General features: G+C 51.9%; 8 protein-coding genes across 8 annotated transcripts; 5 read left to right on the top strand and 3 right to left on the bottom strand.

Annotated features, from left to right (window-relative positions):
• Positions 1-183: 183 nt before the first annotated feature.
• J4E82_006309 (uncharacterized protein) lies at positions 184-4,507 on the bottom strand (the record flags this gene model as incomplete). The annotated part of the gene is made up of 3 exons (XM_051732566.1): positions 184-4,095; positions 4,247-4,289; positions 4,386-4,507. 3 exons carry the CDS (start codon positions 4,505-4,507, stop codon positions 184-186), a joined length of 4,077 nt encoding a protein of 1,358 aa, XP_051587712.1.
• A 2,072-nt stretch (positions 4,508-6,579) lies between these two features.
• J4E82_006308 (uncharacterized protein) lies at positions 6,580-7,839 on the top strand (the record flags this gene model as incomplete). Its single annotated transcript, XM_051732565.1, has 1 exon — positions 6,580-7,839. The coding sequence occupies one exon, from the start codon at positions 6,580-6,582 to the stop codon at positions 7,837-7,839; it is 1,260 nt and encodes a 419-aa protein (XP_051587711.1).
• Positions 7,840-8,692: 853 nt separating this feature from the next.
• J4E82_006307 (uncharacterized protein) lies at positions 8,693-10,628 on the top strand (the record flags this gene model as incomplete). The annotated part of the gene is made up of 3 exons (XM_051732564.1): positions 8,693-8,972; positions 9,023-10,300; positions 10,357-10,628. The coding sequence occupies 3 exons, from the start codon at positions 8,693-8,695 to the stop codon at positions 10,626-10,628; spliced, it is 1,830 nt and encodes a 609-aa protein (XP_051587710.1).
• Positions 10,629-11,968: 1,340 nt separating this feature from the next.
• Positions 11,969-13,867, bottom strand: J4E82_006306 (uncharacterized protein; the record flags this gene model as incomplete). Its single annotated transcript, XM_051732563.1, has 3 exons — positions 11,969-12,328; positions 12,378-13,467; positions 13,542-13,867. 3 exons carry the CDS (start codon positions 13,865-13,867, stop codon positions 11,969-11,971), a joined length of 1,776 nt encoding a protein of 591 aa, XP_051587709.1.
• Positions 13,868-14,642: 775 nt separating this feature from the next.
• On the top strand, positions 14,643-16,621 carry J4E82_006305 (uncharacterized protein; the record flags this gene model as incomplete). The annotated part of the gene is made up of 4 exons (XM_051732562.1): positions 14,643-14,879; positions 14,939-15,561; positions 15,628-15,983; positions 16,173-16,621. The coding sequence occupies 4 exons, from the start codon at positions 14,643-14,645 to the stop codon at positions 16,619-16,621; spliced, it is 1,665 nt and encodes a 554-aa protein (XP_051587708.1).
• Positions 16,622-16,960: 339 nt separating this feature from the next.
• J4E82_006304 (uncharacterized protein) lies at positions 16,961-18,184 on the top strand (the record flags this gene model as incomplete). The annotated part of the gene is made up of 1 exon (XM_051732561.1): positions 16,961-18,184. The coding sequence occupies one exon, from the start codon at positions 16,961-16,963 to the stop codon at positions 18,182-18,184; it is 1,224 nt and encodes a 407-aa protein (XP_051587707.1).
• A 249-nt stretch (positions 18,185-18,433) lies between these two features.
• J4E82_006303 (uncharacterized protein) lies at positions 18,434-19,197 on the top strand (the record flags this gene model as incomplete). The annotated part of the gene is made up of 2 exons (XM_051732560.1): positions 18,434-19,075; positions 19,129-19,197. 2 exons carry the CDS (start codon positions 18,434-18,436, stop codon positions 19,195-19,197), a joined length of 711 nt encoding a protein of 236 aa, XP_051587706.1.
• Positions 19,198-19,350: 153 nt separating this feature from the next.
• J4E82_006302 (uncharacterized protein) lies at positions 19,351-20,668 on the bottom strand (the record flags this gene model as incomplete). The annotated part of the gene is made up of 5 exons (XM_051732559.1): positions 19,351-19,495; positions 19,551-19,834; positions 19,892-20,080; positions 20,167-20,587; positions 20,640-20,668. The coding sequence occupies 5 exons, from the start codon at positions 20,666-20,668 to the stop codon at positions 19,351-19,353; spliced, it is 1,068 nt and encodes a 355-aa protein (XP_051587705.1).
• Positions 20,669-21,264: the final 596 nt, after the last annotated feature.

Here is a 21,264-nt window from a genome sequence, read left to right as displayed (position 1 = left end):
AAAACATTTTCGCCAATCTTGGTTGAAAAACATACACATGTGTGTTTGGAGGTAAAAACAGGGGCAGGGTAGGCAAACAAACTAATGCAAGGAGGTGAGGAAACCGGTGAGTGAAAACGAATAAATACACACTCAACCCGCGATCCATACAGTGTGTATAGAGGTCAAAGTAGAAAATGTCGTCTACTGTGATTTAGGAACCGATTCCGTGTACTTCGCTGCCAATTCTTGTGCAATTTCAGGCGTCTTGACAGCATAAAGAACGGACTGCAAGCCGCCTTCCTTGGCGGGCTTGGTCGCCATGACCATCTTCTTGCTACCACCGGTGACAGTGGCGGGCAGCGCGGGTAGAATCTGGTAATTGAGCGGTGTGGCGCCGCTCGGGATACGGACTCGAACAGAGCACTTGCCCGTTTGCTTGTCCTTGAGAATCCAAAAAGGGCCCTTGGCAATGTTCGTCCAACCCTTCTCTCCCTCTTGGTGCTTGGCGAGTACGACTTCGGTATGGAAGATAATGTCGTAAGTTTCAAGCTCGTCTTCAGTCAACTTGGTCAAGTCAATCTGTTCTTGCTTGCCACCTTCTTCGTCGTCCTCTGCTGCAGATGCTGCAGTAGTCTCACCAGCGTCAGATAGAGGCGTGACAGCGCGCGAAGAAAACACAGACGAGGTCACAGAGTTGCCACCTGACGGTGCAAAAAGGGACGATCCACCTGTTGACGGAGCGAAGTTGAAAATCGAGGCAAGTGGTGGCTTCGCTGGCGTGGTTGAGAACTCGCCCGCTGCAGGTGTAGCAGGCTGGAAGTTGAATTTTGGACCGTCCTTCTTCTCAGTAGCGGGAGCTCCGCCAAACTTGATCGGAGTACCGACCTTGAAGGTCTGATCGCCAGCAAACGTATCGGACTTTGGTGGCGCTGTCTTGGATGCAGCACCAAAGTCAAAGAACTGGAAGGGCTTGTTGGCCGGAGTGGTAGTACCGTTGGTTTGGCCGAACATGGAACAGGCGCCACTATTCTCCTTCTCTGATTCGGAGTCATTATCTCTGGTTATCCTTGAGAGTAAACTGCCCTTGGGAGCTGTATCCTGCTTCTGGGTGTCTTCAGACTCTGTCTCCGACTCGCCAAATGCGCGTTGTGTAGGCGTAGCTGGATCTGCTGAGCCAACAGTGTCTTGCTGTTCGGCATCATCTTCGTCAGACTCTTCTTGGTTGTTGGATGATGCTCCTGACAGATGGCCGAAAATGTTAGGCGATGACGTTTGCGAGGCGGAAGCATCGAAAACTGATTGACTACCTGTAGATGGCGCGGGACTGGCAGCTTTTGGAGCAGGTGCATCGCTCTTAGGCTTCAAAAGACCAGAAAACGGATTGTCTTTCGGCGACGTGCTACCAGCTGGTTCAGAACCAGGCAGGACAAATTTAGTTGAGGCGGCAATCTCCTTCTCCTTAGCGAGGCGCTCAGCCTCAGCCTTGTCGTACCTAGCAGACCATTCCTCCTTGGTTTCATCATCGGAATCGTAGTCCTCATCCATAGCCTTCTTCTTGCGTTCTGCGGCCAGCTCCTCGTAAGTCTTTGCGGTCTTGGTGAACTGGGCCATGAAGCCACCCGTTGGAGCACTACCAAAGTTTGGCTTGAACCCAGCAGAAGCCGATGTACTGGTCGAACTACCACCGAAGTTTGGCTTGAATCCAGTAGAGGCTGAGGTACCTGTGGAGCTGCCACCAAAGCTTGGCTTGAAGCCGGAGGTCTCTGCACCGTTAGCAGTCGGCGCTGACGGTGTGAAGACGAATCCTGTAGTTGGTGCAGCTGGTTTTGAGGGTTCCGTAGCGGGCTTCTCGGCCGTCTTTGGCGCAAAGAGACTTGTCGATGATGTTGCCGCAGGTGTAGAAGGCTTGTTACCGATTGCCTTGGCAAACATGTTCGATGTTGCTGTTGCTGGCGCACTGAGCTTTGGCGTAGAACCCGACAACTGAGGAGTTGGACTGGAAGGCGCTTCGGTTGCGCGAGCTCGCTTGGAGGGAGATGGGTCACGACGGACTTCGGGGCTCTCATCGCTGACCTTGCGCTTCGTAGACAGGCTCGATTCGTTGCCAGTGATGCCTCGTGCAGCTGCGCGTTGCTTCTTCGCGTTATCAATCTTCTTCTTTATATCCGCGGCATGTTGGTAGTGCCAGAGAGACACACTCGACCAATCCGCTGTGAGGGGAAGGCTGCTTAGCTGCTGTCGGTACTTGTCGTTCAACACCTGAAGTTGGGCGGTCAAATCAGATATTTGCTTCAGTAGGCCATCGCTGCTTTGCGCACGAATGGCACCTGGAACAGCCCACTCCTTCGGAACGTGCACCTTGGGGACCTTGGGCATCTCGAGTGCTTGTGAATCTCCGTTGAGATTTGACAGGGCGGGCGCGGGAGAGGGTTGCGGAAGTTCCTTTGAAGCGCTGAACAAGTTGGGGCGATCGGTGGAAGGCTTGGACAAAGAGGCGAAAGGGTTGGAAGCCTCGGTGGATTGGGTGGGCGTGGCCTTGGGCGCTTCTGAAGTTGGTTGTGGCTTCTTGAACAAGTTGCTCGAGTTGTTGTTCTCGGGTTGAAATGTCTGAGAGAAGAGACCAGAGCTAGTCTTGGGTTGAGCTGCAGTGAACATTCCGCCCTGTGATTTCTCCACGTCGGTCGTCTTTGCCGGCTGCGGTGTGCTGAATGGCTGGAACAAGCTGGACTTTGGTGCTTCGGGAGCTTTCACTGTTGCTGCACCACTATCCTTGTTCGCACCAAATAGGCTAAATCCGGAATTGCTACCTGTTGCAGCAGGCGTGTCGTCCGGCTTTGGAAGTGCAGCGAATGGGTTTGGTTTGGGCGCATCCGTCGATGCTGTACTGCGAGACTCCTCAGGTTTCTTAAGGCTTCCGAACAAGTTCGATGGTGTACCTGCTGTTTCAGCGGAGGATTTGTTTTCTGTTGTTGGGAGATTCGCAAACGGATTGCTAGGGGCAGAGCTTGTGGTTCCGAAAAGGTTGGTCGAGGGTGCAGTCGATGTTGCGCTGTCAGACTTCTGTGCAGTTGCGCTGAAGTTGAACAGATTCGATGCCGGAGCGGTCGCGGTAGCATTTGGCGTGCCTTGCGCGCTTGTACCCAGACCCCCGAAAGGATTGCTTTGCTTCGGAGTCTCTGAGTTGCTCTCGCTCTTCTGTGCGTTGGAACCGAAGCCACCAAAGATGTTGTTTGCGGGCGCAGGCGACTGTTTGGGCGCCTCTTCCTTCTGCGCATTAGCACCGAACGTGAACGTGCTTGTTTGTGACGCCGCTGGTTGTGCTGAGTTGCCAAACCCGCTGAACAGGCCGCTCGTGGCTGGCGTGCTTGCCGTGTTCGAGGCTGACGTAGTGGAGGCGCCAAATGTGAAGGGCGTAGATGCAGGAGCGGGAGTGCTCGTAGCGTTCGGGGCGCCGCTCGTAGTGCCAAACATGCCACTGGGGGCAGCACTCGAGGTTCCAAACATACCACCAGAGGGCGCAGCACTTGACGTCCCAAACATACCGCCTGAAGGTGCGGCGCTTGATGCCCCGAACATGCCTCCTGTTGGTGCAGCACTCGATGTACCGAACATACTTCCTGACGGCGCAGCGCTGGATGTTCCAAACATTCCTCCGGAGGGAGTTGAGCTGGTAGTACCGAACATGCCGCCCGAGGGCGCCGAGCTCGTGGTGCTGTTCTGGCCTAGGCCACCAAAGGGATTCCCCTGTGTTGAAGCATCGTTACCAAATATAGACGATCCTCCGAAGGCTGGCGCAGGCGTGTTTCCGTTGGTCGCAGGTGCCGAGTTTGCGTTCGCAAACGGGTTTGCACCTCCAGCTGTGAAGTTGAAGCCCGCAGACGATGGTGGTGTGGGATTGAAGCCTGTGCCCTGGTTGCTACCTCCAAAAGCCGGGAAGGATGAGCTTGAAAAAGTGTTGCTAGGGGCAGCGGGCTGCGCGGGTGGGAAGCTATTAGTCGCGCCGCCGCCGAAAGCATTGTTGCTGCCGAAGCCGTTCGCGCCGTTGTTCGCGGGGGCGGGCGCGGAGGCACCGAAGCTGAAGGCGTTCTGTTGTGGTGCGCCAAAGTTTGCGCTCTGTGAGAGACCCTGAGCGCGTACGTTAGCCAAAGCCTCCTCCTTACGACGCATCTCGTATCGCCCTTTGCGGGTGTAGCGGTCTGCCGGCATGTTGGCACAGCGGTTGATGGGGCGGTGGAGAGCGTGTTGTGTTGTTTTGGGTACTTACGGAGGAAGCGCCTGCTGGTCGACGGGCTTTCGCGGTCTTGATTCTGGAAACAAAGAGTTAGCACGCGACCGTCAAAGAAGACCATCGCGAAACGGAAGTGGCGTGAAGCCAAAGTGAGGACTCGTCAAGGACAACTTACTTGCGGGATGCTAACTGTGCTGCTGTTGCCTTCTGGGGCACATCCGCGACATCTTCGCGCTCTTCGTAGGGGCGCTCAGGCTTTCCCTGGCCAAAGATGTTTCCCCGTTTGTTGGACGACATGGTCGCGATCACTTATGGGGTCGAGAAGTGATGGATGCGGTCGGATGATGGCGTGTCGGGCTATAACTCCATGGGACGCGCGTGGGAGATGGAGATGGTTCTGAGGTAGGATGTTTTTGATGTTCGGGAAGTTGCGACCCGTGCTCGACGTCAGGGTGGGCCTTAGTCATGCCCCAGCAACGCGACTTTCTCACTGAGCATGGAGCAAACTACTATGCGCGTAGACGAAGCAGTAAAGTGCGCGCATGTAATGCAATACACCGATTTACTTTTGGCCTCGCCTCCAATTTCACAACTACAGATACTGCCAGATAGTTACATACTTGCACATGCCTGCTGCACTAATTGGTAAAGCCAGATTACGACATGCAGCAATTTGAGATACAAAATTTTCGATGAGCCTAAACTGGTTCCGATGTTACTGTCTCCTGTTGAATAGACAATGTATTGGTCCTTGGCAGAAGCTGGGACCAGGTCCGTCATGCTGCCCATCATTAGGAAAGCTGTAGTAGTAGTAGTAACAGGATAGCCCGTAGATGTCAGTGCGACGCGTCGTAGGATACCATGACAAAGTAGCCAACAAAGGTGATCATGGAACTCTTTGTAGAGAGGCAAAACACAAAGGTGGGACACAGGATTCTTCTATGGTCAATACGCCCTTCAGAGGCGTCTTCTCAACGCCATGTACAGCGAGAGGTCAGTCAGAAGACAGAAACCGGCTTCTGGCGTGATTGGCGTCATAACTCAAGTGTGGATGCTGCAGGGCTGACTGTGCAGCACTAAGCAGATGGCTCAGTCCCCAATACTCAAATGAACATGTCATACTACTTTGTCGGGATCGCAGACACGTGCTCGAGGAAGATCAACAGGAACATGGTTGGACCAGAGTGTGGGGTAGACGTGTTTCATCCATGGATGTTTCATCCGGGCCGTGGTGAAATAGCGCGCACGTGAGGTACCACGACAAGGCATTCCCAGGCCAGGCCCCCTCCAGGCCTCGTCGTCATGCGGTGTTTGCACTAAGGTGAGAGATAACAGCCTTGAATATTGGGTGGCTTAGACTAGGACCAGGTCTGGGTGATGGCGGGGTAAGCGGAGTATCTCTCGTGAGAAGACAGCCAACTTGTCCATGGACAGAGCACCTAGTATGGCTGAGGCGTACACGGTTTGAGACATACGAATCGCGAGTCGGCTGTAGGAATCTAGGTCAGCTTGCTGCATTGGCGCGTACGGCCCACGTTTGCAGTGATGAGCCGCAGCTCTGCTCGTGACCTCTCATGATCGAGCCCGCCGCCCAGCTGCTGCGCGTTCCGACGCTGCTGTGCCACTAGATTGCGTGGAGTTGCTGCGCGACCAAGCATCCAGGCGGGGCGAAAGAGGAGAGAGATCGAGCATTTTGCGGTGCGAGCAGCCATGAGGCATATCTCGTCGGACGGCACGGTAGCACTCTGTTCCGTGGCTCACGAGCGGTGAGGCTCTCCCAGCCAGTCGTCTTGTTATCTCGATCCAAGCAGACGGCGACTCCGCTCCAGCCGGGCTCCTCTCCTACCCAAGTACCTCCACACACCCACGCGACAAGACGGGCCCGGCAGCGCATATAAGCACTCGCCTCCCCAATCGCCGCGGGCGTCCGTCTCGAGTGGTGATGCTCTGCCCATCACTCCAGACAACGTAATCCATCACTCATCGCCGGCTAACCGTTTAGGCGCTTAGAGCCGAGGCCGCCGCCAGTTGGACTGAGCGTTCGCGTTCGCAGCATTCCCAGCAACCAAGGAAGCGTCTTCCGGCTAAGTAACCGCCGTTTTCTCTGGTGAATACGCCATCGGCCGTCGTCAATCCTGGAACTGCCCCGGATCATCAACAGCGGCCCGCTCTCCCCAAGACTTGACACAGTGGTTTCGTCACCATCTGTTGGGAACGCTTGACGTCCGCGGAACCATCGGAAGAGTCCTGACGTTCACGTTGGCTTGGTGATGCTCCAGCGTGTAACTTGAACCATCCTCCGAGCGCTGATCACTCCTGGCCTACCTACTCTGACATGCGCCGATAACACGCGCGAGCAACCTTCCAACATGTCGACCCGGCATGCGCGTCTTCACAAACGAGGATACTCCGCCTCAGCTGCTACGAGCCCGCGCCCTCTGAGCCCCGTTGCTGACTACGACGCCTTTACCTTTAATCGTTCGGAAACACCCAAGGTCTTCGAAGAGTCTTGGATAGAGACACAACGCCCCATGCCGTCCACGACTTCCTCCCACCAGCTCAAGATCAAGCCCTACCTGCGCAAGCTCTCGTCCAAGGAGAGCAGTGGGCTCGATCTATCACGACCTGCGGCCGAGAACGACCTCTCCGGTCTGGGCATTTCAGAATATGGCGCCTACTCACGGTCCATATCCGACGTTACTTTTTCCCCAGTCAACGGCCGCCACAGACACAACCGCTCAACGTCCAACACGTCGCAGTTTTCCTCTTCCTCTGGGCTGCAGCGGCCGACACCCCTGCCGGCCATTCGCCAGACTCCGCAGCCCTACACACCGCCAATAGCCCACTCGTCACCGCCCTCAGTCCTGGGAAGCGACCACGAGGGTGATGATATCATGTCCGACGATGAGTTCCGCCTGAGACAGAACGCGTACGAACCAGGACGCAGATCCGGTTCCATCTCCTCGGCACAGGGAACATCCCTACGCATCCACACCAACAATTCATCCACCCGCCTTGCTGGCAGCTACTCCCAGTCATCCGTCTCGCTCACTTCCCCAGTCGGAGTACCTCGCGCGCGGGGTGATACGCTCAAATCCATTGACACGACTTCACCCAGCTCGCGCACCTCGTTTGACCAGACATACCGCTTCATCCGCGGCGGACGCGACTCCCCCGTTGACCCTGCCTCGAGAGCTGCGTCCATCCGTGCTGCGCGACAGAAGTTCGAAGAGGAACAGCGAGCCAAAGAGCGGAAGTACGAGAAAGAGGCGCACAAGCAACAGGAGCGCGACTTCAAGAAACAACAGAAGAAAGAAGATCACCACCGTCGCAAGTCAGAAACGCTCGATCGGACTGAGATAAACCGTACGCGCACTGTATCTACTGATTATGAGAAGACGCCACGGCCCTCGGTGGGAGGCCGCCCTTCAGTGGGTGGGCGCCAGTACTCAGACCATCGCGAGGCTCACTCCAACTCGCTGCCGAAGCTTGTGACTACGGTCGACCCCGAGAAAGCAGCCGCCTTCTCCGCCACACCCAAGGTTACAAAGAGCCGAGCCGCAAAGGGCACATGGCAACGATTCGTCATCTGGCTCAAGACTCGACTGCTGCGCATGTCGGGGAAGTAGGTTACATGCACCGCCACATGAGTAGTAGTTGCATACAACCTCGACGCGTAAGCGGTCGGCTGAGGTGCCACGCCACCGTCTTTCTACCCCTCGATGCTCTACATACCCCTCTCACTTGACCCGGCACTTGAGCAGATTGGTTTCGCATCTTATCCTTATACCCGATTCATTCTTGCATATTCTTTACTTGTTTTTAGCATGGCGTTCGGTTTGGGATAACGGCCTTTTTCATGATACATGCTTCTCCCATGCTTATGCTGTATATCCTGCGAGCATCTCTAGGGACACGGCTCTTACCTTTGGGCGCATTGATAGAGATCTGCTTTGGTTATCGCTCTTTTTTTGGTCCATCTTTATCACTCAGTTGACAGGCGTTGGATAGTTTCCCCAAGACCGACACCGCGTGGCGGTATTTTGGGTTCCTTTGGTTGGGAGCTGGGGTTGTCTTTGGTATAACGCTCTGGCTTCGGCCATTGAGCCTCGCAATTGCAGTATATTTGAACAAATCATGATTGACCATAATTGATTTCACTTGCCGTTGTCGTGCGATACATTGTGCTCTGATAAGCTGACGGACCGTAACGCGATGTTTCACATCTGTTCCGCAATGTCGTGATATTCGCGAGTATCACGTTTCCATGCGTAATTTCTGATTCCGGAAAAGTAAGCATGAACGATTCTCCACAACACATGGATTTCCCATTACTGGTTGTGACGTGCATATACAATTCTTGGCAGCGTCTTAAGTCCGGGATTTACCCGCGCATCATCATCGTTCAGCTCACATGCAAAGCTTTCCCCGCAGTTGTCGCCTCGCCGACTACGACATGAGCGAACGCCAGTCATAGTCGCAATGCCTTTACGAAGCCTACCGCGAGGCTCATTCGCCCTACGGACCGCCAGAGGAGGGGCACTATGGCGGGAATGCGGAGTTGGTGCGGGAGTGGGAAGAATAACGCAGAGGCGATGGACGAGTGAAAAGAACAGGATGGGCAAGGACGACGAGAAGCCATTCTACCTCCAACTGAATGAGAGTATCTACGAGCGTGTACAGAAAGAGAAGGCAGAGCAGATCCAGATTCAGTCGCTGCAGCAAAGAACGGCAAGAGGACAATTCTTTGCGACCGTATTCGGTACTGGAATCCAAACATCTCAAACATGGCGCATACTAATGATTGATTAGCATGTTTTCTCACAGGCTGCATAGGCTACTACTACGGCCAGATGATCCCCCCAAAGCCAGACACGAGCTCGACCGCGCCGCTCGAGACCTTCAATCCTCCCAAGCACAACATCTCCGAAGCGAACATGGAAGCAGCCTGGACAGATTTGCGTGACATTGTCGGCAGAGAGAACATCACACTAGACAAGAATGATCTAGAGTCGCACAGCGGATCCTCGTGGTCTTCGCATCCTTCTCAACCTGGCGACGTGCCGTTCTGTATCGTGAAGCCTGGCAGTACCGAAGAAGTCAGCGCCATCATGAAGGTCTGCCACGAGCGCAAGATTCCAGTCACTCCATATAGCGGAGGCACAAGTTTGGAGGGCCACTTTGCCGCAACAAGGGGTGGTATATGCATCGACTTCAGCCGCATGGACAAGATCGTGAAACTACACAAGGACGATTTGGACGTTGTCGTCCAACCTGCAGTGGGCTGGGAACTTCTAAACGAGGAGCTTGCGAAGGAAGGCTTGTTCTTCCCTCCCGACCCAGGTCCAGGCGCAATGATCGGCGGCATGGTCGGAACAGGATGCTCTGGCACAAATGCGTATCGCTATGGCACAATGAAGGATTGGGTGATATCGCTCACCGTAGTCCTGGCTGATGGAACTGTCATCAAGACTCGACAACGGCCACGAAAGTCTTCTGCTGGATACGACCTCACGCGTATGTTTATAGGCAGCGAGGGCACATTGGGCCTCGTCACAGAAGCTACACTCAAGGTCACTGTAAAACCACAACACACCAGTGTAGCCGTATGCGCCTTCCCATCTGTCCGTGCAGCAGCGGATTGCGTCTTCAAGGTCGTTGGTGCGGGGGTACCTATCGCCGCTATCGAGATCCTCGACGATGTTCAGATGCAGTGCATCAACGACGCAGGGCAAACCTCCAAGACATGGAAGAATGCACCAACGCTCTTCTTCAAGTTTGCCGGTACTCAAAGTTCGGTTAAAGAACAGGTCAGCCAAGTGCAAGGTATGGCCAAGAAGTCCGGCTCTGTCAGCTTCGAATTTGCCAAATCTGAACAAGAGAAAGAAGACCTGTGGCAAGCGCGCAAGGAGGCACTATGGAGTGTCATGGCCAAGAGCGAAGGTGATCCCGAGATGGGAGTTTGGACCACAGATGTTGCCGTGCCAATATCTAAGCTCCCTCAAATCATCGAAGAGACTAAAGAACAGATCCGGCAGAGTGGCCTACTAGCTAGTATTGTAGGACACGTTGGAGACGGAAACTTCCACTGTAAGCTCATTCTATCTTTACCTTCTTCCTGCAGACTTTGCTCACATGCATTACAGCCATCATCCTGTACAATCGCAACCGCGACCACGAAAAGGCGTCTCACCTTGTCCACGAAATGGTCAAGCGTGCCATCGAACTCGAAGGCACTGCCACAGGGGAGCACGGCGTTGGTCTTGTCAAGAGAGACTACCTGCCACATGAAGTAGGCCAAAGTACCGTTGACGCGATGAGGCAGCTCAAGAAGGCTTTCGACCCTCTTTGCTTGCTCAACTGTGACAAGGTTGTTCGTGCGACGTTGCCTAAGCAAGGCGAGGTCGCTGAGTGGTGAGGTAGCTGTAGAATATAACTAAGTTCTTTTTTCGCAAAGATGGAATACATGAAGTATCGTATATTCTTCGTCTGCATACTTTTCTCCCTATGCCTATATGTCTTCCTTTTTCCCAGGTGTAAAGTCCTTTATACTCAAACAAACAGGCCATACACCCAGTACCCAGGTCCCCTCCATGCTCCATTCAGAAACACCTTCTCCTCCTCATGCTTCCAGCCCAGCTTCTTAAATCCGAGTTTCTCCAATACTTTGATGCTACCGGGATTGTCCTCGTCTACTGCTGCTTCAACATATGCTTTCTCTATCCAATGTCCTCCTTGGCTGTTGTTTTGTGTTGCCGACGACGAAGACACAAAAGCAGCATAAGCGTTCAACAGCGCGTGACCCGCTTCCGTCGCATATCCCTTGCCTCGTGCTGAGGGAAAGAAGGCGTATCCTAATGCCCTCATGCTCTCTGTTGATAAGTGTGGGTGTTCCGAGGATGGAGGCGGAAGAGGGATGGAGGGACCGCTGGGCTGAAGACGAAGGCTTACACTGCCGACGTGCTCCCCTAAGCCAGTTTCGTCGCCAACCTCACCATCGTTGCTTTCCAAAGTCGAAGCCGAAGGGTTGGATGTTGCAAACACAGAGTAGAACATGCTATCGTTTCCTGGTGATGGTGCTAGTTGTTCTTTCATCCATTCATAGCTTTCTTCCAAGGAGTGCGTGGGTCCATGGAGACTCCATCCTGTGGCATCGTGGTTGGACCAGTTTTCATGGAAGAGACGAACGTGTGGTGAGGAGATTGATGAGATGTCTGTTAGGCGGAGGAGGGTTAATCGCTGGCTGTGAATGAGGGTCTCCATGACTGTGTTGAATAAAGACAATTTGTTTTGTAAGTTCCTGAAACAATCTCTTGTGCAAAGTATTTATAAGGTTGAGTAATATTGGCTTTAACGGGCAAGGCGATGTTGAGTAGGATGTGAGTCAATGATGCTTAGTGTTTGGTCGAGAAGCATTCCAAGTTTTTTACAGTGGTGGAGATGTGTAATTTTAACTCATGCAGTTGTATTCTTGATCTCGTATCTGGACGTCAAAGATTTGGGTATCGTCATTGTCCATCTGTGCAGCGGATGATTTCGAGTGAGATTTCGCCCGAGACGGATACACGTGAAGACGCGTAGACGTGTCCGCCTAGCGCGTCTTCTTCGCGTTGACATCTCAAGATTCCTCGCGTCGATTACACCTCATATCCACCCATCTACTTAAAATGCTACACAATTCATTGGTTTTGTTTCCACAGACAGATGGCTGTGCGATTGGTCATACTACGCTATTCATAGACCAAAGCTGATGACTCATTATGACACGACCTCGGTCATCAGATCCTTCGGCCACACCGGCTGGTCTACACCGTTTCCTCGCGTTCCTACGTTGTATCCGAGCTTTACATTCCCCTGTGGATATTGAATGATGGGCTTAACAGCTTTCACGTCCTTTCCGATTGCACCTGCGTGTCGAACCTCGAAGAAGTCTGGTTTGAAGAGCACGGATCCCGAGTTCTCGGCCAACATCTTCATGTAGTGCGGCAACGTATACTGCATATTGTGGTAGTGGCGGAATACCTGATGTCCGTTACGTGTCCAGACTTCTTCCCAGACGTCTTTAGGATAGGTGCCGACGCTATTTACTAGCCATTGAGAGTAGTAATTCAATGCGACCTATAAACGTTGGTATCAACAATGCTACAAGAACAGTGAAAAAACTTACATCGACTTTGTAGGAACCTCCCTCAGCGCCTCTTCGAAGTAGTGCATTCAGCACTCCGATGACTCCAGACGTACCCGTGCAAAAATCGCTATTAGGGAAGACAGGTGTGACAGGCTCGTCTCTGCCCATAGCTCGTCCAAACTCCATTGACACGCCGCAGCAAGCATCAGAAATTTGCTGCCAACCGCTGCGATATGACCAAGGTCCATACCAGCCATAGCAATTCTCCCGCACAACGATTAGACCACGCTCTCGATCTTTCGTCAGATCCAGTAAGCCTTCCGGGGAAAACCCATATTTGTCGAGTACACCAGGCCGATAGCCCTGCACCACTACATCAGCATCTCGAACCAAGGCGCGTAGTTTTTCTCGGTCCTCTTCCTTTCGGAAATCAAGATGCGAGTTCCATTTTCCCCAGTTGAGATCGACGTGTAGCATGGACATGTCGGTAATATGCTCTGCTGTTACTCTCATTACCGAAGCACCGAGTTCCGCAAGACCTCTCGTCAGAGCTGGCGCAGCGATGACGCGGGTCAGATCGACTACTTTGAGCCCTGCAAGTGGCCTCTTTGCACTCGTCTCTGGGCTATCTGACCACCAGCACGCTGGCTGCTTCTTGTTCTTGATGTCGTGGACTTCATAGAGGCCGACATGAGCATTTGCTTTACCATGCTCGCTCTTCTTGAACTCCTCAGTCGTCCAACAGATTGTACCAGCTTGTTTGTACACATCCGACGCCAACTTCTGCATCTCGCCGGAATCTATTTGTGCCAACTTTTCCACGTATGGGGTCCACGGCTCTTCCTTCTCTGACAACTCCTTGTCATACGGCAACCCGACACTTTCCTGGGTTGGATCAGGATTCATGGAACCGTGCAAATGGAAGTATCTTCCATCTTTGCACCGATAGATGTTCGTAGCCGCTACACGGTATGTACTCCTACTTCCATCATGTTTATCACAGTTCTTGAAGTACTTGTTGTATGCGCTCGACCCCTTTGCAAATGGTTTGGTTAAAAATTCGATCTTCTCGCCTTCCGGGTCGACAACGTTGAGTAAGATGGACATGAAGAAAAGCTGTGCATGGTCGCTTGTTTGACCGACACGCGTTAGCTATTTGGAAAAGTGCTCGTCCGGAACGAAGATTATATCTTGGCAACTCACGTATCTATGATCGCTTCTTGTGGTTCCAAGCCATATTTCCTCTTCAGAAGAACATTGATCATGGCCGCTTCTAGCCCCTTGAGTGCTGAGATACTTTCGGCGAAGCGCCAGTTTATCGGTATACTGGGCTTAGATGTGCCTTTGAACTGGACTTTCTTCGCGCATTCTGCGATTTCTGCGGGGAGTGTGGGAGCGATCAGAGGGTTTTTCAATATTCCATCGTCGAATACATGTTGCGTTTCGTTAGGAACGGAGTAACTTTTGGAACTGCCGTTGGTAGCATTGTTCACGCTATTGGTATGACCGTTCGTATCGTTGATGGTCATGATGGTATCAGCGGTCTGGAATTGGGTTTGTAAGTTCAAAGGCAGAGCTACGACATGCGGGTATCGAGAGCTTTATTGTTCTCACATATCCGAGTTGTGACCCACTTGGACCGATCATTCATTGGGTCTCGTACGAAAGCGCCCACTACGCCAATCGGCTCACCAGCAACATCGCGCTACAAAACCTTAGTCGTCAGCTGTGACATTCAAGCATTGCCGATCATGATAGATGAACGCATATTGCATCGCACCAACGTTGGGTATACCCGATTCGGTCCTCGGTAGATCGAACTAGTCGAGTCGCCCAAGGTGGGGTATCACCCCGCATCTAGGGTTGTATTAGGAAGAGGATGTGGTATTGAATCCAGGATATTTGATGGGATGGCTTAAATGGAACTTGTATTGCTATAGTGTTGGATTCCAGCCCTGCGTAGGCTTGTACGCCGTTGTCACGACATTGAATAGCGTATATAACCATTTTGTGCGAATCACTCAACAAACTAATCGGAAAACAAGTCAACGAACTTGTCGGGCCAGGTTGGAACATCAAAAGGGTGGGCGAATACGTGGAGCTTGTAGAGGAAGTATCAATTTCAAACTCCATTCTGACTACGAAGACGGCCAGTCATGTCATCAAATTACAGCAGTAGATGGACTACACAGCGGGGGACCCGGCCAGTGAGGGTAGCGAACTGCTCAGGATACAAAGGTAACACTGACCTTGCGCCTAGCCTCAATCTCAGACTGACCTGTCCTAGGCGATCCAGGGTACCATATGCGCTACCAAGCAGAACTGGGAGATACAGATTTTATCACGGGCGACTATCTTGCCGAGGTCAACATTGCGGAAAACGCTCAGGCACATGCAGAGGGCAAGCATCCTGGGTGGGAAAAGACAGCTTGGGATGGGCTTGAGCAGACCATCGATTTATTGAATGAGAAGAGAATCAAGGTCGTTGTTAATGGCGGTGCGCATAACCCCAAGGGTCTAGCGGAGAAGGTACAAAAACTCGTGAGTTTGCACTCTTCACCCTAGACATCTAGTGCATGAATTTACTTATATATGGTTAGGTCGCGAGTAAAGGCTATGACTTGACGGTGGCGTATGTGTCAGGTGATAACTTGATCAATGAGATGAAGGACGTCAAAGAGAAAGGTTTACCACCACACCTGGATTCTGACAATAGCGAGGTGACGGTCGCTGACCATGTACTTGATATTCTGAAGAGTGACAAGCCGATCGTCAGCGCGAACGTCTACCTCGGAGCTCGCGAAATCGTGAAAGGCCTTGAAGAAGGCGCAGACATCATCATCGCCGGTCGTGTCGCAGACGCCAGTCCAGTCATCGGCGCTGCATGGTATTGGTACTCGTGGAACGACACCGACTTCGATGCGCTTGCTGGAGCGCTTATTGCGGGTCATCTTATCGAATGCAGTGGTTATGTGACGGGCTCGAACTTTGCGGGTTTTTATGAGTATCCTTTGGACGAGCTCTACGATCTCACTTTCGGTATTGCGGAGATCGAAAAGGATGGTACTTGTGTGATTACGAAACATGAAGCTAGGAAAGGTTTTGTTACTGAGGATACTGTCAAATGTCAGTTTCTATACGAGTTGCAGGGGAACGTATACCTGAATAGCGACGTCAAGGCGATCCTGGACAAGGTGCAGGTCAAAGCTGAGGACAGAAACAGGTACGTCCGAATGTTTCTAATCGTCATTGTTCTTCACCGACAGCAGTATCGCTAAGCTCTAGACAGAGTCCGCGTGTGGGGCATCAAAGGTGGACCGCCTCCACCTACTACCAAACTCGCCATCTTCTATCAAGCAGGGTACCAGTCTGAGATTGTCGTCAATGCAACCGGATATGCAACCACTGAGAAGTTCAACCTCTGGGAACGTATAATCAAATTCGGTCTCAAACAGAAGGGCATACTGAACAGTTTCGACATCTTGGAATTCCAGCGCATAGGCGTACCAGAGACCGACCCGAAGAGTCAGCTCCGGAGTACATCATACTGTCGAATCTTTGCCGAGACGAGCGATCCGAATGTGAACCTGGGCCTAGCGAGCTTGCTGGCTGACTTTGCAATGCAACATTACTCGGGATTTCATAGTACGATGGACCATCGCACAGCGATACCGAAACCGTACCTGTCTTTCTATCCGGCGGTTTGGCCGCAAAACAAGCTCAAAACCGCAATCAACATGCTCGAATCTGGCAGGACGAGGGTAGTGACGACCACGCCGCCGCCAAAGTTTGAGGAAATCGGGAAACGGCAGAGTTACGAGACTCTGAATCCAGTGGGCTTTCAGTCTTTTGGTCCAACAACGCGTGCACGATTGGGAGACGTAGTGCTCGCCCGATCGGGCGACAAAGGCGGTAACGCAAACATTGGCTTCTTCGTACCCACCAACCTGCCATCATCCTACTCACACGGATCACCTCTCTATGCCGAAACCTGGGACTGGCTCCGCAGCTTTCTTACCATCCCCAAACTCAAAGAAATGTTTAGAGAAAGTTGGAGCGACAGCTTCTTCGTAGAAAGAGTGGAGTTCGAGGCTATCATGGCGGTACATTTTGTGGTCTATGGAGTCTTGGGTAGGGGCGTCAGCGGGAGCAGTAGGTTGGATGCTTTCGCGAAGGGCATGGGCGACTGGCTGAGAGATGTCGAAGTCGAGGTTCCGGTGAAATTCTTGGAGGGACGGGTTAAGCGAAAGGCTGTGGCTGGAAGGTATTCGGCCGAGGCATGACTTAAGAAAACGGTATCTGTTGGTCTTTACACAGGTTCCATCAGTATCAGCACTTCTACTGCGGTCACACTAGGTGGATTCTGAAGCGTAAACGAGGTTCGGGTCTAGGAGGCCGTCGCCAAGCCGCGATGACGTAGAAGGCTAGGTGACAGCTAACATGTTTGTTCACGCATGCACAGCCACAAACGGCCAACATCCATACATCATCATTGAACTGCGCCCGTTCTACTTGTAGTGTCACAGCAGTACCACCACAAACAAAGATCCATCAAATCTCTACTGCCCGCTTCGAAGTTAAGACTAGATACTTGCTTCCAGTACTCAGTCTCCAGAGTCATCATGTTCAAAAAGTTGAAAGACAAGATCAAGGGTGATGACAGTTCCACAAGACCTTCATACGGGACGGATGACCACAACCAGAACTCGAATAATCCTTATTACAACTCGCCCCAAGAACAACAACACAACATAGCGCCAACGGAAAAGTACCAAGCCCCTCCTGGCCCGCCACCAAACCAGGCTTCATCATCGTCCAAGTCTGAGTACTCTGCACCTCCAGGACCCCCACCACACCACGGATCTTCGTCGTATACTGCTCCTCCCGGACCTCCGCCTAAACGCGAGTCCTCAGGCTACGCACCTCCAGCGGGACCGCCTCCTTCGTACCCGCAGCAACCGCCTCCTAGTTGGGATCCTCCGCCATACCACGATTGGACCGTCATCCCTGACACTTCACTTTTGCCTCCGCCACCGTCGATGGGCTACGATAGTTCCCCTACTGCCAACGCGTCTACCGAGGAAGGTGATCGTGCCTTGGCTTGGACGAACATGAACCCATTATGGCCACCACAAAATCTCCAGCCCAGCACTCATGCTGCGATTCAGAACGGTCAGCTCGCTTTGTTGAAGGCGCCATCTTATCTGGGTGATCTACTTCCTCAACCTCAAGCTGGGCATTGGCGGTGTCGCACCCATGCCAAGTGCAGAGACTCAAGCGTCCTCACGAATCTACCCATGTATAGCGTGTTCTGGGACTCACCACTCAACACGCAGCGCTCCAAGACTATCTATTTCGAGCTAAAAGTTATTGGCATAGGTCGTGGTGGTATCTCCTTCTCAGAAGCAGACGCTGGCATTGCCATAGGCTTTGTCGCACCACCGTATCCCACCTTTCGTCTTCCAGGTTGGGAGCGTGCCAGTCTTGGTGTGCATGGTGATGACGGAAGGAAGTATGTCAACGATGCATGGGGCGGCATCGACTTCACCTCAGCTTTCAAGCCTGGTGATACTGTGGGTATCGGGATAACCTTCTCAGTTCCCCGGAACCCACCCTCATATGAAGAGTCGCAGCAGGGAAGGATGTTGGATATTGATGTTTTCTTCACGCGCAATGGAGTGAAGGAAGGCGGCTGGGATGGCAACGAGGAGCTCGACGTGAGGAGCGAGGGAGGTAACACTGGGCTGAGAGGAGAGTCTGATCTCTTCCCGGCAATCGGTGTGTTTGGTGGTGTAGATTTCGACGTCTTCTTTCATCCATCGCAGTGGCTCTATCGCCCGTATTGAGACTGCCTGGGCGTTTACTATCCACTCGAGGTAAAGTCGTATATTCCTAGAGTGAGGTAAAGTCCCTTGACCTTGTCCTACACGCTTTACAACTCATGCTAGTTCTATTTATTTTCTCCTATCCTACTTATTGACTCTGCGATGACCTTCATCATATCTTGATTCGAGCTACTTTTTTTATTTCAAAACCTGCAGTATTCCTGAGTCCTGGTGTCGCCTTGTTATGTGAGATTTCCACAGGCTGATACCATGTCTTCAATTGCGTCACATATATCTCAAGACTTCGGCTATCCCCTCATGCTGGAAGATTATATTCCGATCTCCCCTCCGCCCACCAACATCCCAGATCTCTGCGCTACCTGTCATGCGTTCGGCGCGAAGAACAAGTGCAGTAAGTGCAAGAGCATCCGCTATTGCTCACCAGCCTGTCAAAAGCATGATTGGGATGCCAACCACAAGCTCATCTGCAAGTCATATGTCAACGCTACCCAGAAACCCATACGCGAACCCCTGCGGCGTGTCCTATACTTCCCCGAAAAGTTTCACAAACCTCTCTTCTCCGTCCTCGCGTTCGACGAGAAAGGTACGGTAGGCGGCCTCGAACATCACTTCCCCGCTGTACCCGCTCAAGAGATCAAAAAGCTCTCTTTCCATAACCGATACTTACCGTACTTTGTCCAAATCAACTATGACGCCAACACTCATGGAGAGCGTGCCCTGACTGAGAACAAGACCTTCGGATTGCCGTTTCGAGGCCCGATCGTTGTGCTGGCTTATGACTTGGATGTCGCGCTGAGCGGTCCAGCGCTGAATGTAGATACTACGATTATGGGCCCGTTGGTGGAGTATGTCAAGTTGTGTCGCGAGTATGATGGGCCAAAGTTCATTGAGGTGAGTCGATTGAGTATACAAGGGCAAGGGATGTGGCTGACGCTACACTGCAGCAACCACAGCAAAGATATACCAAGGCAGAACTAGAGGATATTTTGAGCAACTCTGCCGTATCTGGTTGAGGACCGATATCAGCTAGATACTCGTCAGTATGGGTACAGATGAACAAGTGGGTTTGGCTATGAGATGATTGGAAGGATATTTCGATTCTTGAATATGGGGATGCTTTGTCCATACTAGAAATAAGAGTCGAAGATTCCTTCTGGCTCTTTCTCCTATCTCTTAGTAATTTTGCCAGTGGTCGTTCCTATATGGTTTAAGATAAGCTCGACCTCGGCATCTGCCACTTCGACGATATGCTCCGGCGCATGATCCGGCCTCCAGCCCAAACTATAGGCCCTTTTTGCTTCGAATGTGCATCTGCGTCCTAGGTCAGCATTTGAGCCATCGTTTGTGGAGATGCATAAGGACTTACTTTCCACCCAGCTGCACTGCGACCATATCTTTAGGACAGCCCAAGGCCTGCGCCATCTTGTCAAGCGCGGCATCGTCTGCTCTCTCAACATCAGGGCTACTGATCACCCCACGCTTCGCAAGTGCTTTTGCCATGGCGGCGTATATGTCGTACCACGCCATACTGCCAGACGAAGCGAGATAGTACCCGTCCTTGCCATACCCTGGATTCTCGCCACTCAGAATACTCTTTAGCAGCTTTACATAAAGCTTTGTGTTATCGTCAATATGGCATACTGGCCAAGTCTGGGTAGGCTGTTAGTATGCCGGTCGTCGCCTGGATATTTTTCTAATTGCACACACCCGGTCTTCCGGGTTGACATCATAGACGGTGCCAGAACCCTTCGCAGCTGTGACCACCGCAACAGTCTGGATCGAGATTTTGTTCCCAAAGCCTTTACCTTCGCCATACACGATACATGGAACAAAAATGTAGCTGCGAACACCGTATTTCTCGGCCGTTTCGATGACGGTGATGTTCGTATTCGCTGCCTAGATTTGCATGAATGATCATGATTGGGATGCGAAGATTGTGGAACAGAGAGAAGTATTACACTCGCTGCTTGTGTGCGACTTACTTTGGTGAAGAATTCGTGTGGAGACTCGGAGCTTTTCTGGAGGTCGTACAATGCCGGATCAGTGTCAACAAGTCTCCTATCGGTGGGCATTCCTGCATGCTCGCTAAACATCTTTGCGCCGCTGGTGTGTAGAAAGTGCACTTCCCGTCCGGTCTGCCTCTTGACCTCTCCGAGAGCTTTAATTAGAGGTATCTGCATATCGCAATTCACAGCGTCTACAAGGAAATAGACGACGAAGATCTGTGCATCTACAATGTTCTTCGTAACACTCTTCTCGTCCTGCAAATCGAGAGTGAAAGGAAGTACGTCATATTCCTTTACTGCCTCTGCCTGTTCTTGAGACCTGACTAGAGCATATATAGTCTCATTTCCTGGGAGGGCGGTGTTGCGTAGCTGTGCAAGCAGCGAGCCTCCGAGGTATCTATCAGACCAATGAGTTATAAAGTAGACTTGGCCAATAGAAGCGCACTCACCCGGATGCACCAGTTATGAGAATGGGCATGATGGTAAGCAGAAAATCAGTGTGATAGGGTAATGAGCGGTGTCTTCTTCCAAGATACAAGTCTCCGATTTATTAATTGTATGTGAACAAACGCTATTTACCAATGCTGTGTAATGCAGAAGCTTTACAAAGACTATAAAACCGACATTATGAGTACCTTGTAAGTAGCCGAAGCTTGTCGTTTCTCTCTACCAGTTGTCTGCCGACATAGTGTATCAATGATTTGTAATAGACCGGTTGCCATGTTAGGTGATTGCCGAACCCCACAAATGACGTAATACTTGTATGCCCCGCTTCTGTTAAAGGCAAGTTACACTGACTACAAATCTCGCCAGGCATCACTTCTATAATATCCTTCCGATGATCTTCCTAATCTCTTTCGTTTAGCGATTGGTATAATGTCAGTAGACTGCGCTGTGTCATTCCGGTGTGGTTCTTCAAAATTACGACATGAACCGGTCGACCAAAGTACCTAGGTATACTTTATGGCCGAGCTTCTGGTAGCTACAACTAGTTTTATCGACAAGATTGCAGAGATGTATTGCAGGTTCATGCTTCGCAGATATCCGAAGTGGAAATCGTTAAAGTTTCTCGTT

Source organism: Alternaria postmessia, assembly GCF_024291825.1.
Source record: "Alternaria postmessia strain BMP 2775 chromosome Unknown scaffold_36, whole genome shotgun sequence".
Classification (NCBI taxonomy): domain Eukaryota; kingdom Fungi; phylum Ascomycota; class Dothideomycetes; order Pleosporales; family Pleosporaceae; genus Alternaria; species Alternaria postmessia.
This window is presented reverse-complemented; position numbering and strand designations above follow the sequence as displayed.